Consider the following 16,932-nt stretch of genomic DNA (forward strand, 5'->3'; position numbering starts at 1 on the left):
TGGATTAATAATTCTTTACTCCAAAAGTGTTTAACATTTGAACTAATGAACGGCAAAAAGTATTGTTCTACCCTATTTGTTGCTTTAGAATGTTTTGGAAACTTGAATAATAATAAAAATAATTGCTGGATAAAACTTTGTTATGAAATTTCCTAAGGGCAAATAATATCACTTTATCCAAGTGCGGTCTACTTACTTGCTATTTTTGTAAGCATAATTAAAATCTATTATATGATAGTTTTGAGTCAATCTCTTTCGACCAGTTATTTAAAACTATTTTTAATCCAATTAGCAATTTATAATCAGAAAAACTTATTCAAATTGTGTAGTTTAATCTAAAATAATTTTAACAGTTTAATTAAAAATATTCAGTTTTAATTGTTAAATAATAAACCAAATTAGGCAATAGTTATGAATTTATAGAAGTCTTCATAAAACAGCTAAAAATTTTGCTTTAAAATTGTATTTGAATATTTTTTTCTAAAAAGGATTGTGCCTCTAATATAATTGAGAGTACTGGAATTTAGGCTTGGTCATATTATAATTTTTATCTGACATAAATGTTTTGATTAAAACGCATGATTGTATTAATTTTCATCGGGCTTTCTGTACACATTTTAAATATTCTTTCTCTGATTTTAAATTTTATCATTCTTCTTTGAACTTAAATTTTGCTCAATTGTAAATGATTGTATATAATTAATACAAAATGTATCAGGAGAAATTTCTAACTCAAAGAAATTTTTATTTTCATAATGCAATTTTATTTCTTGCATTTTTTCTTAACACCAAGAGAAAATGTATTAATTTTTATTTTTGTGCCCTCCAATATTTTCATATAACTAGATCCCAGATTTTGATTATCTAAAAAATCCCTATAAATGTTCTTAAAAATACAAAAAATGACTTGAAAAATGTTAAAAATTACCCTATTATTACTTTAAAAATATTAAACTGAAACAATGTTTTCCTCTTTAAAATCACTTCATGCAAAATATGTAAAACAATGCAATACGTTTTTTTTTTCGCTTTTGCTTTTACTTATAAACTAGAAATTGCTCTAATTTAATTAATGGGGCTTGTAATAAGAAAAACAGATTTAGTCAAAATGTAATTTTTTTTTCAATTTGTGTATATTTAGTAAAAAAAGAGAGATATTATATGTTAGTAGATGATAAAGAGAAAATAGAAAAAAAACTACTTCATGTTAAAATAAAATTTACAACTTTTAATATTCATTACCTCTGTAGTTTACTTATTTTACTTTAGATATGTTTAATTTTACTACATTTCTTCTATGCGTAAATATTTAAATTATACTTTAAATTTTGTGTTGTAAGTGAAAAGGTAGGAAAAGTGTGCTTTTAAAGTTAAATTTTTTTTTACTGTTTTTTACTCGACTAACTAGTATATCTAAGAAATTATCAGTTAAGAAAATATGAAATTTGGTAGATTTGCATATAAATCTGGAAAACATGGAAAAGGCAGTAAATTTCCATGCAGAACTTTACCAGATATTCTGATTTGATATCCTATGTTACGTGCAAACAATTTAACTCAGGATTCAAAACAAAATTTCTACTTTCTCTTGTTTTGTTTCTCATAATATATCTTCTTGACTTCAAATTATTATTTTTCTTGTTCATACCAATAATTCTGTTTTAATTTTGAATGAAAACATCCAATATTTTTCTTCAAACTTACGTTTAATTCTTTTTGTAGTTAAATGAGGTTTCTTCTTGAAAAATAATACAGTATTATTTGTTTAACATTAGCCAGATTTTGTATTAGAAACTTGTGTGTCTGTTCTCGTATGAATAATATGCTTGAAATAAAATTTAAATATAATTGTCATGTGAATCAAAATTAAAATATGATATTTCTTTACAATTCACTAGTTTGACTGTTCTTGAGCATTTGTGGTTCGGTTGAAAGGAGACGACGAAGTTTCGGAGGAAGAAATGATTAAGGACATGAATCTGAAACCAAAAACGAATGAAATACTCAAAAAATCTCTCTGGTATGCATGTATCTATTTTTTTTAAATTTTTTATTTCTGTATTACTATGTATTCATGAAATTTGCATTTTATTTTGTAAAATCTACTGGATTTTTTCCATGTTTTTGCAGCAATGCAAACGTAAGAACTTTTATGTGAGACCAATTATTAAACCAATCAAACTTTTCTAACTTATTATTTTTCTTGGTGTCAATTATTTGAGTAATAGTTATAATGTGCATAACTGAAACTGCGGTATTTTATCTTAATTTTCAGGTGGCGTGCAAAGAAAATTGTCTATTGGTATAGCGTTTGTGGGTGGATCTCAAACCTTTATTTTAGATGAGCCTACAGCTGGTGTAGATCCTTATGCCAGGAGATCCATTTGGGAATTGCTTTTGAAATACAACTCAGGTAATGCATTGTATGATTTTTTAGCTTAATGTATTTTTTTTATTAATCTCTAACTATTTATTTAGGAAGTTTGTTTTATTAATGATAATAACATATTTTTTAAACAAGACAAAGCATTTTAAAGCACCATTATCTGTTGTTGTCGTAAGCCATTAAGTCAAGGGGTGTGACAATTACTGAAATTACATTTTTACGTTTTTCTGAAACTAAAAAAAAAAAATAAGTGACTGATAAAAAAAAATGGCTATATCTGTATAAAATTAAAAATGCAGTTCAAATTCTAATTTTTAAAAAATAAATAGTGCCCATACTTAGCTTATGGTGTTATACATTAACTATAGTTAAAAGTAGTTTAGTGTTTAAAATTTTTCCCTATTTAATCATCACTTTTAAGACCTGACCTAGAGAACTATTATACAATGGAAACCCAGAAAAATTTATTTCAGAATTTAAAGATTCAAATGAACCCAAAAATTTTGATGAAGAGTTCATTTCAGATGCTAAGGAAAGTGAACTCAACTGGCATTCTCATCATAATCATCATAGTTGACCAGACAGCCCAATGTGGGCCAATGCCTTCCTCTGAAGATTTCTCCATAACAACTTCCAACAGGCATTCCAAGTTAAACATTAGCTTCTATAACCGAGTGTGGCACTATAATTGTCAGTCATGAACCTGGAAAAGCTGTGAAGCGAAGTTATTTTAAAAAATATTACCTCAACCATTGTTAACAGTTTATCCAGAGTTTTCTTTAATCCTGTAGCTCTTATTTATCTGGATAGTCAGTGCTTTACTGTGTGGCATAACTACCACTATGATTATTAAACATAAATTCACTAGTATATAAGACGTCTTAACTCAATTCAATCACGCTTCTGAAGCTTGGACAATGACAAAATTGGAAGAAAATTGTATCGCAATATTTGAGAGAGAGATATTGCGGGGTATACTTGGTGGTGTAAATGAAAACAATAACTGGAGATTTAACTTTGAACTGTGCAAGATTTATAAACAACCTGATATTATTAAATACATTAAAATAAATAGAATGAATTAGATCGCCCACGTGATTCGAATGAGTGACGACAACACAATAAAAAAGATACTGCTTTATAGACCCACTGGGAAAAGAAAGCGGGGAAGGCCGCGGTTGAGATGGGCTGACTCACAAGGGAAACTAGCGAAGTGTGACTCGCTAATTTTGAAATAAACTAGTGGGATGTATGCCTTATGAGGAATAATTTTAGGGGGCAACATTCGTTTCGGCCCATAGAAGGTCTTGTGAGAGATAAAAAAATAATTCAATATATGGAAAAATCAGTATTCTATTACTTCAGTGCAGACTATTAGTTATTGTAATTGTCTCATACTCCAATTACTTTGTAATTAATTGGATAATTAATTACTTTCACGTACTATATAATGCATATTTATTGTTAAAATTAATTTTGAAAAATTTATGTATCTGCAGATTTTCAGAAAAACCTGTTAGGTTAATTTGAAAAAAAAAAATTGACATCAAATTTTTTTAATTTTTTTTTTCAAAAAACTTTCCAAATTAATTGGAGTATGTAATTGCAAATCAATTAATTAATTAATAATTTCTGATTAATTTACTAATTAAAAAATTAATTAATTATCCAATTAATTACTAATTAATTGGATTATGAGACAATTACAATAACTAATAGTCTGCATTGAACTAATAAAATACCGATTTTTCCATATATTGAATTATTTTTTATCTCTCACAAGACCTTCTATGGGCCGAAACGAATGTTGCCCCCTAAAACTGTTCCTCATAAGGCATACATCCCACTAGTTTATTTCAAAATTGGCGAGTCACACTTCCCTAGTTTCCCTTGTCAGTGGAGTCTGATTTTCTCGCAATTAATGAAAAAAATTGGAGATCAAAGATAAATCGGAAGTCGTCATGGAGAAATATTCAGAGGAAGGCATTGGCTCACCTTGGGCTGTCTGGCCAACTATGATGATGATGAACTCAATTCAATCTTGAGGTACCTTTTGATGGATGAAGGTTGACATAATCGAAATCTCTAACTGTGTATGGATAAAAATTTTAAATGGAAAACAATTTAACGTTTTTTACATTTCATTCTTTTTAAAAAATTTAATTTTTACACCTTATTAACTTTCTCTGTCGATAATTTAATTATTGTAATGTTATTACTGTATATGAATAACTTGCATTTTTTAATGAATCATTAAAACTTTTTCTTATGTTTTTGGAGAAATAAAATTTTCCATAAAAAATTCAAAATGCTGAAAGATTTTTATCGAGACACTTTAAATTAATGCCTCTACATTGTGGATGCTGCAAATTACTTTTTCCAAGTTCCCTGAAATTAGTTTGAAAAACAGAAATAAAATTTTTATGTGATATGTCATTTTTTCTAAAGAATTTTAAGTTTTTTGCGTGTTTCTACAATTATTTTTTTTGATCAAAAGTTATTCAGTGATCTTCCGATCATTAGATCAAAAGTTATTCAGTGTGGTCCATTTTTTATTTTGCTCACTATACAAATGTTTTTCTTCATAAATAAGTTTACTGCTGTTTTTTTCTCCTTATTAGAATATTTTAAAATACATATAAACGCAGTTAATTATTTTGAACAAATCCTTAAATTTGCTAATTCTCTTATACAGGTTGTACAGTCATATTAACTACTCACCACATGGATGAAGCCGATTTACTGGGTGATCGAATAGTGGTTATAAGCAACGGGAAGTTGCGGTGTTGTGGATCCTCTTTGTTTTTGAAAACCCGGTTTGGCAACGGATACTACCTGACTCTGGTGAAGTCTTGCGATTACAATCTCCCTCAGAGAAACAGCAGGGGATCTTCGAGTACAGTGAAAGATAACTCCACCACCAAAAGCACTAGTGTAAGTAGAACTCCGTCGAAAAATATGTACGATATTTTTTTCAACCATTGAACACCGTTTAACACGTTCACTGACGTGTCACCCATATTTGGGAGAGAGCAAAAATTCTGATTGTGCCGCGTCCCTCGTATTGATAAAAAACTATAAGGGCAAGAAATTACTTACATACAGGTGATTATCAAAATAATGGAAACACTTGTGAATAAAAGGGTCATTTAAGAATTCGCTTCATAAGCATTAAAATATAATCTTAGCTACCAGTTTTTTTTAATATAAAAAGTACATATATTAGGTGGTATGAGAGAGCTTTAGCGGAGTTACCTACGTTTTGATTTTTTGTCAGAAGCGTAAAATGTCAGACCTCACAGATTTTCAGAGAGGCCAAATTGTAGGAGCCCGACTAGTTGGAGCAACACTGACCGAAACATCCCAGCTTTTAGGCGTTTCTAGAGGTACGGTGTCTAAATTCATTACAGCATACACACAGCTCGGAAAGACAAGTTTAACAAAGCAAAATAGTGAACGGAAGTAGAAGCTGAGTGAAAGAGACCGACGGGTATTGAAGCGGATTGTAATGTCTAAAAGGAAAACAACTGCAGCCACAGTGACCACAGAGCTCAATCCGCATCTGGATTCTCCAGTGTCAACAATTACAGTTAGGAGATACCTTCATAAAGAGAACATTTACGGCAGAACAGCAATTCCCAAGCCTTCAAAATCTAGGGTGTTTCCATTATTTTGATAACCACCTGTATATAAATTCTATACTAGTGCTGTAATTCTACAGAAATTTCAAACTTGTTTGGAAAATTTGGAGGATACATTAAGCATTACACCAATAGCAGTAACCTCTGTATTGATCAGCAATACAATGGAAAAATTCTAAGTCTGTGATATTTTTATTATAATATTTTTATTTACAAATTTTTGTTTCCATGGCAAAGCTAAATATGCTGCACACACTGCTGTGACATAGTAGTTCTATTACCCAAAACACCATAAACTATTAAGCAGCTTTAAAATTATTCAGATTAGAGTTGAATTAAATCAGGGTATTTTACAATATTAGTTATTTAACAAAAAAAAAATACTCCAGCTGTATTTTACAAAATATATTATTGTGTTTAATAGATACTTTCAATTGCAAAATTTCATTTTAGAAATTAGTTAAAATTCATTTGGAATTCATTTTTCGCAAGAAAATGAAAACATAACATTTCAGGTTTTTTCCAGACCTTGTCAATGCATTTCATATTAATCCTATGGGAAAATTTTTGTTTAGTTCCTTTTTGTAAATTTTAGCTTTTAGCTAATCACAAATTGTTACCAGCATGCAGCCAGTTTCCATGCAATAACCACGAACTCTGCAATTGTAAGGAGGCTTATAGCCTTATTTCATTGTATTGGCATTTGTATTAAATCAGACTTCAATATTTTCCATAAAACAGATCTACTTTTGTAGGAAATATAATTTAAAAAATAATTTACACTAACAGATTACTTAGTTTCCAGTTCATTGTAACCCTTACCAATGTGGCATGACTTGGACATGCATCTTCTTTTCTAGGAAATGACGGAGAAGGGTGTAGCAGATATGTCTACAGTTGATTCAAAATCAGATTTATCTGAAAACAATGTTCTATCTGACAATGGATTTAATTCCACGTTCAGTTCTCCTTGGGGTAAGCATCTAATTTCTTATCAATTCATGTTTTAGTTCAGTGTTTCTTTTATTTATTATTTTTCAAGCAATTCAAAAGTGTTTAAACACTCTTTAAAGCTCCCTTTTATTTTTATTTCGATCTTTTGCTCAGTACTTAATCATTCATTTTAACCCAACCAAGTATTATTCAATTTTATCATTCGCGGTTAGAGTTAGTTCAGTTGGTTTGATCGTAATAGTTTGATCGTAATCGTGAGTAGTTGGTTTGATCGTAAAATAGCACTCAAAAATCTTTTGAAGTAAATACTACTCTCCCAGACAATAAATAAATAAAGTAAAAAAAATTATGCGTGAAAAGAACAAATAAATAGCATCAATTAGTCATTCGTTCATTGAATTCTATCACTGATAAAATTCTGGAAGGGGAGTAATGTGGCATGTATACCACTAAAATTATTAAATACCAATTCACTAGTATATTAGTCTTGAGGTACCTTTTGATTGATGAAGATTGGCAAAGTCAATAATTATATCTCCTTAAAGTCAAAGTTTTTTGATGATTTTATAAAATTTGATTATTGTGAATTTGTAAACCTAATTAATAAAAAATATTGTTTTTACCTCCAGATGTAAATCTTACTAAAATATATCTGTAAAATATTTTCATATACCATTTTCTTATGGCTGGTACAAATTATGAATCAGAATTACAGGTGTTACAGGTGCCACAAGCAAAAGTTTAAGCATTTCATATGTACTGAAAAAAATCTAGATAGTGATTAACTATTGCCCTAAAATGTGTAAAATGCAGCATTGTGTTATTTTTTTAAATTTTCTTAGGTGGCTCTTGTACCATATCACAAGTGATACGGTTCATTCATAACCACGTACCAGATGTAAATTTGGTGGAAGATGTTGGCTCTGAAGTGTTTTATCTCATACCTCCCTCTGCGCAGAGATCTGGAGAGTTGCAGAGACTTTTCAAAGCAATGGACGGTAATCTGGACGAATTACATATCAGCAGTTACGGCATATCCGACACTTCACTCGAAGAGGTAGACTTTCATTACGTCATTCAAATAAATCTCTTTTTTTATGCAGTTTAAAATTATTCGTCTAGCTCACTTCTTTTTAGTTTAATAAAAATAGCTTACGAAGTAGGTACCCTTCAGTTGAGCTTTACTTCATTAAATTTGCAAGATGTTCAATCTGTTCTTTAATTTATTTACATTTGAATTTCTTTTGAAACTTGCTGTGGTTGTGTAGCGTAACTACGGTTATTAAGCATCAATTCACTAGTATATAAAACACATTAACTCGATTCTATCTTGGGGTACTTTTTAATAGATGAAGGTTGACATTATCGATAACACCATCCCCACATTGGTGACCCGGATGTGATATTTTCATGCCTACTTCAATGTATGGTTCACATTGAACTGTTGACTTGCTATTTGTGACTGTGTCATGGTCGTCCTCACATTGTGGCTTCTCATCTCATGTACACACAACGAGATGCTGTACAAACTCGACTGCTAGTAGCAGCACAGGAGAGACCACACACACACAACCGTGAACTTAATACAGCTCTCACGGCAAACGCTCGAAATTCGGTGAACTTAATAAGAGTTCCGGTCTTTCACAAATACGGTATCTTGGGGTACTTTTTAATAGATGAAGGTTGACATTATCGATAACACCATCCCCACATTGGTGACCCGGGTGTGATATTTTCATGCCTACTTCAATGTATGGTTCACATTGAACTGTTGACTTGCTATTTGTGACTGTGTCATGGTCGTCCTCACATTGTGGCTTCTCATCTCATGTACACACAACGAGATGCTGTACAAACTCGACTGCTAGTAGCAGCACAGGAGAGACCACACACACACAACCGTGAACTTAATACAGCTCTCACGGCAAACGCTCGAAATTCGGTGAACTTAATAAGAGTTCCGGTCTTTCACAAATACGGTATCTTGGGGTACTTTTTAATAGATGAAGGTTGACATTATCGATAACACCATCCCCACATTGGTGACCCGGGTGTGATATTTTCATGCCTACTTCAATGTATGGTTCACATTGAACTGTTGACTTGCTATTTGTGACTGTGTCATGGCCGTCCTCACATTGTGGCTTCTCATCTCATGTACACACAACGAGATGCTGTACAAACTCGACTGCTAGTAGCAGCACAGGAGAGACCACACGCACACAACCGTGAACTTAATACAGCTCTCACGGCAAACGCTCGAAATTCGGTGAACTTAATAAGAGTTCCGGTCTTTCGCAAATACGGTATCTTGGGGTACTTTTTAATAGATGAAGGTTGACATTATCGATAACACCATCCCCACATTGGTGACCCGGATGTGATATTTTCATGCCTACTTCAATGAATGGTTCACATTGAACTGTTGACTTGCTATTTGTGACTGTGTCATGGTCGTCCTCACATTGTGGCTTCTCATCTCATGTACACACAACGAGATGCTGTACAAACTCGACTGCTAGTAGCAGCACAGGAGAGACCACACACACGCAACCGTGAACTTAATACAGCTCTCACGGCAAACACTCGAAATTCGGTGAACTTAATAAGAGTTCCGGTCTTTCGCAAATACGGTAACTAGTGGTATTCATTCATCTAATTTAATCCCTGATAAAATTCTGGTGAGGAATTATCGTAGGGTAACTATCACTACAATTATTAAACATCAGTTTACTAGTATATAAGACGTGTTGACTCAATTCTGTCTCGAGTTACCTTTTTAATTGGTGACCCGGACCACAGCTGCTTCAATATTTCTCAGTCAGTGAGTGAGTGATGATTAGTGAATGTGGATGGGTATTCAATAATTTTTCTGCTTTGATTTCATTAAACAGAAATCGAGTTTTTATTAAAGGATGATTTTTACATGTTTTATACATTTAAAAAAGTGGCTGATTTTATTAGTGGCAGTCTTTGAATTCACAATCTCTTTTTCATTAAATAGGTTTTCTTGAAAGTTACTGGAGAAGCTGGAATTGTTGAACCCGCAGATGAAGCAACGCCTGAGAGTAAATTGAAGAAAATTTTCATTAATCATTTGTCAGAATTTTCATTTAAAAATCAGTACTATCATTTTAAGAAAATGATTAGAACAAAAATATATTTGAAGCAGCTAACTGATGTGTTTTAACTTCATATTTTTTTTAGTTTTTTTTTAATCTTTTAAATTTTTTTAACCCTTTTATCACCTTATTTAACGTCAATCTTTTCAGTTAAAATTTTACATAACATGTTAATGTCTTGAATCATTTGTCAGAACTATCATTTTGAGAAAATGATCAAAATCAAAATATATTTGAAGCAGCTAACTGTTTTGTTTTTAACTTCATGTTTTTTAGTTTTCTTTCATCTTTTTAATTTTTTTTTTACCCTTTCATCACTTTTTTTAACCCCAAACTTTTCAATTCAAATTTTACATAACATGTTATTGTCATTAATCATTTGTCTGAACTATCATTTAAAATCAAAACTATCATTTTGAAAAAAATTATTAAAATCAAAATATATTTGAAGTAGCTAACTGATATGTTTTTAGCTACTTGTTTTCTAATTTTTTTAAACCCTTTTATCACTTTTTCAACCCTAAACTTTTCAATTTAAATTTTACAAAACATGTTATTGTCATAATTGTCAGTAATTATTTGTCCGAACTATCATTTTGAGAAAATTATTGAAATCAAAATATATTTGAAGTAGTAAACTAATTTGTTTTTAACTACCTGTTTTCTGTTTTTTTTTTTTTTTTTAAATCTTTTTTTCAACCCTTTTACCACTTTTTTTTACTCTAATACTTTTCAATTTTACTTTTCAATTACAATTTCACATAACAAGTTCAACCAATGAAACAGCTTTGGGCTAATAGAAATCATTATTTGCAGATGAACTTGCTCAAAACATGGATAAGAAAAGGAGCAAGTGGTTCTGTTTCAGAAGCACATTATTACACCTAAAACTTCACAGTATAGCTAGGTTAAGAAATCAGTGATAATAAAAAAGCCATGACTTCTGAAGAAACAGGTAAAGGATAAAACATTTTATGCTTAAATGATTTATATTAGAACTTTTGCTAAGTAGTAATTCATACTGTTTTGCTTTAGAGGCTGTAATATTATTAGCTTATTTGCTTAAGTGGTTTTATAGTTCCTACGTCAAAAAAGTTTTAGACCTCACTGGGTTTTCTATTGATTAGAAGCTTGAGCATAGATGTAAATTCTAATAGAATCGCTAGTTTTTTATCGGCTTTTGATTTAATAAAAAAAAATTTTTTTAATTTTGGAAAAATAAAAATAAAATCCTTAAAATTGGAAAGCTTATGTAAAAATACTGTAAAATTTTTTATTAATATAGCTGGTAACTCAACTTGGTTTTGCCACTTTTTCTAAGCTTTTGATTTCATCAAGAATTCTTGAAAAGTTTATAAGAAATTTGTATGAAATTTTAGATTCCTGAAAACTATTATATTGTGAACTATTATATTTTTTACTATTTAATTTTTTTTTTGCTTTTAAAGTTTTAACCTATATGTTATTCATAAAGATTTTTTTAATTTGGGAAGTTTTAGAAAATCTTAAAAGTTATTATTATTATTAAAAGTTATTATTATTATTTTAAAAGTTAGCTATTGTTAATGCTTTCTAATATATTGAGAATTTGTAAGAGAAAACCAACATATTTTAAAATCGATTCTTAATTCATTATTAAAACCATCTTAAAAGGTTACTACTGATAACTAAATTTAAAATGATCAACCAAAATTATGATTTAGTAATTCTTTTTTTTTCCAGTAAAATCATTTGTTTTATTTTAAGCAAACGAATTTTCAAAATATGTTTTAGAAGAAAGAAGTTGGAAAAAAACGTATTTTCTTTTTTTAAGCAAAATCATATTTGATTTGTTGATTTAGGTCGTTTTGTTTAACTGATTGAACATTTCATATTAATATAGTTTTTAGAGAAATTTCTCTTTACTAAAATCGTCTTTTTATTAAATGTAAAATAATAATTTTCTTAAGAAAGTGAAAATAAATATTCATTTTTTTATATGTATTTTCCTATTCCACCATAGTAACATTTGTTTATAACAGTTATTTATTTGAAAGAAAAGTAAGATTATTGTGGTAGCTTTGTAAACCTGACACGTAAAATATTTGTTGGTTTTACTTCAAAAATTTTATTAATTGAACTACTAATTAATTTAACCAATTGAATCCAAATGTCATGCAATTAAATATTTATTTGAATGTAATTAAAACGATTTAGAAAATTATTGAGTATGCAAAATTTAAATTTACTCAATGGAGTTTTTAGTATTTTATATTTTTAATTATAAATAATTTATCTGTAATCAATTTTAAAATAATTATTGCTTCATTAAATTGATATATTATATATGGAAATAAATATTATCCTATCTAATGTATTAATTAAAAGTAGTCCCTCAGGGAGTTAATCTTTGGCTTAGGTTATTAATATTAACAAAAATGATAATGTTTTATTTTAAAACATTTAAAAAAAAATTCAATCTATGAAAAAGCATTATTTGCATACAATTATGTCATAGTCTAATATGTTTAATTTTTAGAAATTCTAAAATTTTTTGATCGTCTTAAGAGTCATAATCTTTTAGTTACAAAGTTTAAAACAGGAAAATTTCCTTTACGTAAACAATCAGATAACCGTATCCCAATAAAAAAGAAACCTCCTAAACTTCAAATTAATCATTGTCTGCTCATTAATTTTGAAAATAATATGCATTTGCATATGAATTGCGTAAAATTTTTCCTGTGCTTTATTTTCTGTTTATCCTTGAGAGGGTACTTTTTTAGAGCTATTTAGCAGGGTTGCCACTCCACAAAAAGAATAAACAAAACCTGGAAAATAGAGGGAATTTAAAAATAACAGGGAAAATGCGGGATTTCTTATTTTCTAAGTGGTGACCTCTCAAAGCTCTATCTATGAGGATATTTAAGGATGATATTTCAGCTATGATAAACTATTTCATTTATTATGGCATTATTTGATTTCAATATGTCAAGCTGTTCCTTATTTCCTTAACTTTTTCTAGCAATTAAAACTAGTATAGCTAGACTAATATAGTCAAACAGTGATTGTGTGTTTCCTCTTAATATATTGTCTATACTACAGTGTGAGTGCGTAGCGTTTTTAAAAAGTGCTTAAAGGTGCTTATTTTCAATTTTCGTTTTTTAAAAGCCCTTAAAGGTGCTCTTTTCATTGGAGGTTTTTAGAAAGTGCTTAATTTTCCCCTTTTCAAAATGAGATTTTTCCTTTACTATGGTGATTTTCGCTTCGAATTATGCAAAAAGACACAATTCACATTGTTTTACGTTTTTACAATTCATTCAATCCCAATCTATTTCGGCGTATTGTCAGTCCGTAGCGTTTGAAAACGCCATTCGTTTTACGTGATTCAAAATTTCATTGATTTTTGACAGTTGTCAAGAACAATGCCAAAAGGTTTTTTTTTTGACACGATGGTTAAAACAAGATAAAATCGTCAATTGTCAAAAACTTTCCAATTCTGCCTAGTTATGGTATTTTTTAAAGTGCTTAAAAATATTTTTTGAGTGCTTGAAAAGTGCTTAAAATAGCTTTTGTTGAATAATTTGGCTACGCACCCTGTATTAAGTGATGCAAATTTGAATTAAACATTTCAATTGAGGAAAATTTATAAGGTTTAAACAAAAGCCTAAAATAAAAGCATAACTTTTATAGTTCAAAATAAAATTCAATACTTATTGTACTTTATTTTTTTTATTGAATATTAGATTTTTTTTATATAGTAAACGTTTTCTTTCTTTTACCAGAAAAGATCACAAAAAGGAACAAGAAATTAAAATCAAAATTACAAACAGTGAGCAGTTCCCATTTTCCACCACTTTGTGAATTTCTCAGGCTGCAATAAATTAGTGCATTTAAAGTAATGAGTATTTGGCCCTTTTGTCAAACTTTTAGTTGGTCAAATGATCGGCAAAATATTCAACACAGTATTTTTCAGAAAAGTATTTTTCTAGCTTTTTTTTTTGAATTTGTATAGATATGATAAAGAATAATATAAAATCTTATTTTTAACTATATACTACGTAAGTGTATTGTTTATTATTCGAAATAATTTTTATACAAGTTTGTTAAATTTTAATATCCATGTTTCTGAACATGGCTTGTAAATTTATCTTCTAGATGACAAGTGGAAAAACAAAATTTGGAGAATTGAAACTAGATTACTTTATAGTGAACTCAAGTTTTTGCACTTCTGCTTTTTCTTTAAAAAAATATATTCAGATAGGTCAATTTCGTCATTTTTATCGATACTTTTAGTTCTAAAAATTGATTTCAAAAATTTTCACTTGAAAAATTTTATGTTTTTCGACATTTGAACACTTTATGTTTTTGTTCCTATCTAGCATTTGTTTTTCTCTTTTTGAAGAAAAATCTTTTTATGGACGTTTTTATCAAAACGTGGCAATTTTTAACAGCATTTCTGTTAGACTTAGTCTTTTTTCTGTACTTTTTCTGGTAACTGGAAAACTGAGATGTTCAGCCTTAAAATTTTTCTTCGAAAATTAAAATCAATTTTTATTTTCTTTGCTTCCCTTTTGTATACAGTTTTTATGATGAGTGCGGCATTCTCAAAAGCGTTTTTGATAGGCCTTATTTTTTAGCTTTGTTTTCTGAATACGTTTTTCCAGAAAATATTATACTTAGAAATGGAATTTTGGTTTCGATGTTGCTATGCTGCTAAAAAATGTCGCTATTTGGCTTAGAATATACAGTATTCGGCCGATTTTTTTTCCCGCCGAATATTCGGTATTCGACCAAATCACCATTCATTACGACATTCAACCAAATCAAATTCGTTGCCGAAGAAACGAGAGAAAAATAATTAGGATTTACGATAAAACTGTACCGAAATAAAGTATCGCCCGATTAGAAATTCGCGTGTCGTAATAACATCGTAATTAAATCACGGGATAGTCAAAATCACGTGGAAAAGTATAAAATAATTTTCAAAAAAATCACTTAAATTTATGCTGAATAAAGCTAGTCAAATGTGCGATTGAAAATTCGCATGTCGTATAAAAATCATCGGAATTTTTTATACTATGTGGAAATGCATAGTAATAGCTGCCGAAAAAAAGAAAGATAAAAAGTCACTTTACAACGAAATTGACAAAAATACAGTGAGCCAAAAGAGTTTATTTAAATGGACGATCTGAAACTCGCGTGTCGTAATAATGTAGTAATGTCGTAATAATAACGGGATTTTCGAAATTACGTTGAAAAGCGTTAATACTGCTTAAATAATCATCTAGATTTACGATAAAATCGGCTTAAAGCAAGCGTTCTATAGCATTTACTATAGAATCTGTAAAAATTGAGTGTGTCAAAACGTGATGACTCAAAAGTGCGATTAAAAATTTTCGAAATTTTTTGATTATTTTTGAAATTTTTGTTTATTTTTTATTGTGTTTAGAAGCTCTCGCGGACCGCACTTCCTTAGTCGGAGGGGCGCATTTGCCCCGCGGGCCGCAGGCTGTGCTCCCCTACCTTAATGTTAATTTTACTTTTTTGCGTATTTCGCCACTTTTCGGTTACAGCTCGTTCGGTTACAGCTCGTACCGGTTTCGGTTTCGCAGTTACTGCTCGTATACAGTTCTATCCATTAAGAAAATAACTTTTTGTAAATATTTAGCATTTTATATTAATTTATTTAACATAAGTCTGAAACGTTTTGAATTGTAAAGTGTATAATTTTTTACACTTCTTTAAAGGATGTAATTTTACTTGCAAAATACAAATTTTGAGCAAAAGTGGCCGAATAGTTCTTGAAAAATCGAATTTTAAAAATATGACCTTTTCAAAATTCGATTTCTCAGTAATCATTAAATGATTGTTAGATTACCCCTCAAAAAGAGTTATGGTCAAATTAAGTTTTAACTAACTTATCCTCTTCAAATCTGAAACACCATAAACCATCCAACCAACAACATTGTCTGCCGTCAAATTTAAGTTTACTGTAAGAAATCCCCTTAAACCACCAAAAAAATCCGTGAAACCTATCTTCCAAATAATATTCAGTAAAATATATTTTTTGCTTAACTGCGAAATAGACAAATGCAAAATTGAATTTCGCCTTAAAACGTAACCCGTTATAGGAACTCGTTTAACGTATAAAACAATGCATAACTAAGAAATTCTACTGTTATTCCTAAAATTTCTGCATGTTCTTCAAAAGAAGGCACCTTTTGTTTACCACACATCTATCATGCACCCTTAAGGGATCGCGAGGATTTTTCCTTACCAAAGTTTCGATTTTCTGAGAAGAAATATACGTGTTATAACCTGTTTTATCCTGAGCAATTTAACCCAAGTATAAAAAAATATCTTAAGTTACAGCAAAACTACTGTAACCCATTTAAATCTAAAGAAAATTAATTTATAAAAAATCGATGTATCACGAAAATCTTTGCACTTAAATCATTTTTGTACTTTTGTTTAACTATCGTGAAAAATTTAGAATTCTACGATGAATTGTACTTTTGTTTAACAATCGTGAAAAATTCAGAATTCTAAGATAAATTATTTTTAAAAAAAAATAATTTATCTTAAATAATTTATCTTAAAAAAATAATTTATCTTTTAAAAAAAGCATACCACCATGAATAACTTTTAATCTAATAATCAAATCTTCACTTTCTAAAACTCAATCTTAATGGTTCAAGGGAGTGACCTGAAATACGGTATTAAATTAGCTCAAAATATACCTTAAGTTACGAAATCAGTCAACAAAATATACTTTCACTGAGAAAACATGTTCCTTTTTTTCGACGGATTTGTATTTCTGTCCCCCTATATATAGGGGGTAGTCATTATC

The 16,932-nt window shown here is 29.5% G+C and overlaps 1 protein-coding gene across 1 annotated transcript in view; it reads left to right on the forward strand.

Annotated features, from left to right (window-relative positions):
* LOC107447749 (phospholipid-transporting ATPase ABCA1) overlaps positions 1-16,932 on the forward strand; it is a 49,937-nt gene that overhangs the window by 14,345 nt on the left and 18,660 nt on the right. Inside the window, 9 exon segments of the mRNA XM_087157203.1 lie at positions 1,899-1,924; positions 1,927-2,003; positions 2,005-2,020; positions 2,276-2,413; positions 5,082-5,320; positions 6,888-7,002; positions 7,824-8,038; positions 9,986-10,049; positions 10,920-11,058. Coding sequence (XP_087013329.1) covers positions 1,899-1,924; positions 1,927-2,003; positions 2,005-2,020; positions 2,276-2,413; positions 5,082-5,320; positions 6,888-7,002; positions 7,824-8,038; positions 9,986-10,049; positions 10,920-11,026 — 997 coding nt within the window. The 3' untranslated portion in view covers positions 11,027-11,058.

Source organism: Parasteatoda tepidariorum, chromosome 1, assembly GCF_982258835.1.
Source record: "Parasteatoda tepidariorum strain Cologne lab strain chromosome 1, Ptep-v5.0, whole genome shotgun sequence".
In the NCBI taxonomy this organism is placed as follows: Eukaryota; Metazoa; Arthropoda; class Arachnida; order Araneae; family Theridiidae; genus Parasteatoda; species Parasteatoda tepidariorum.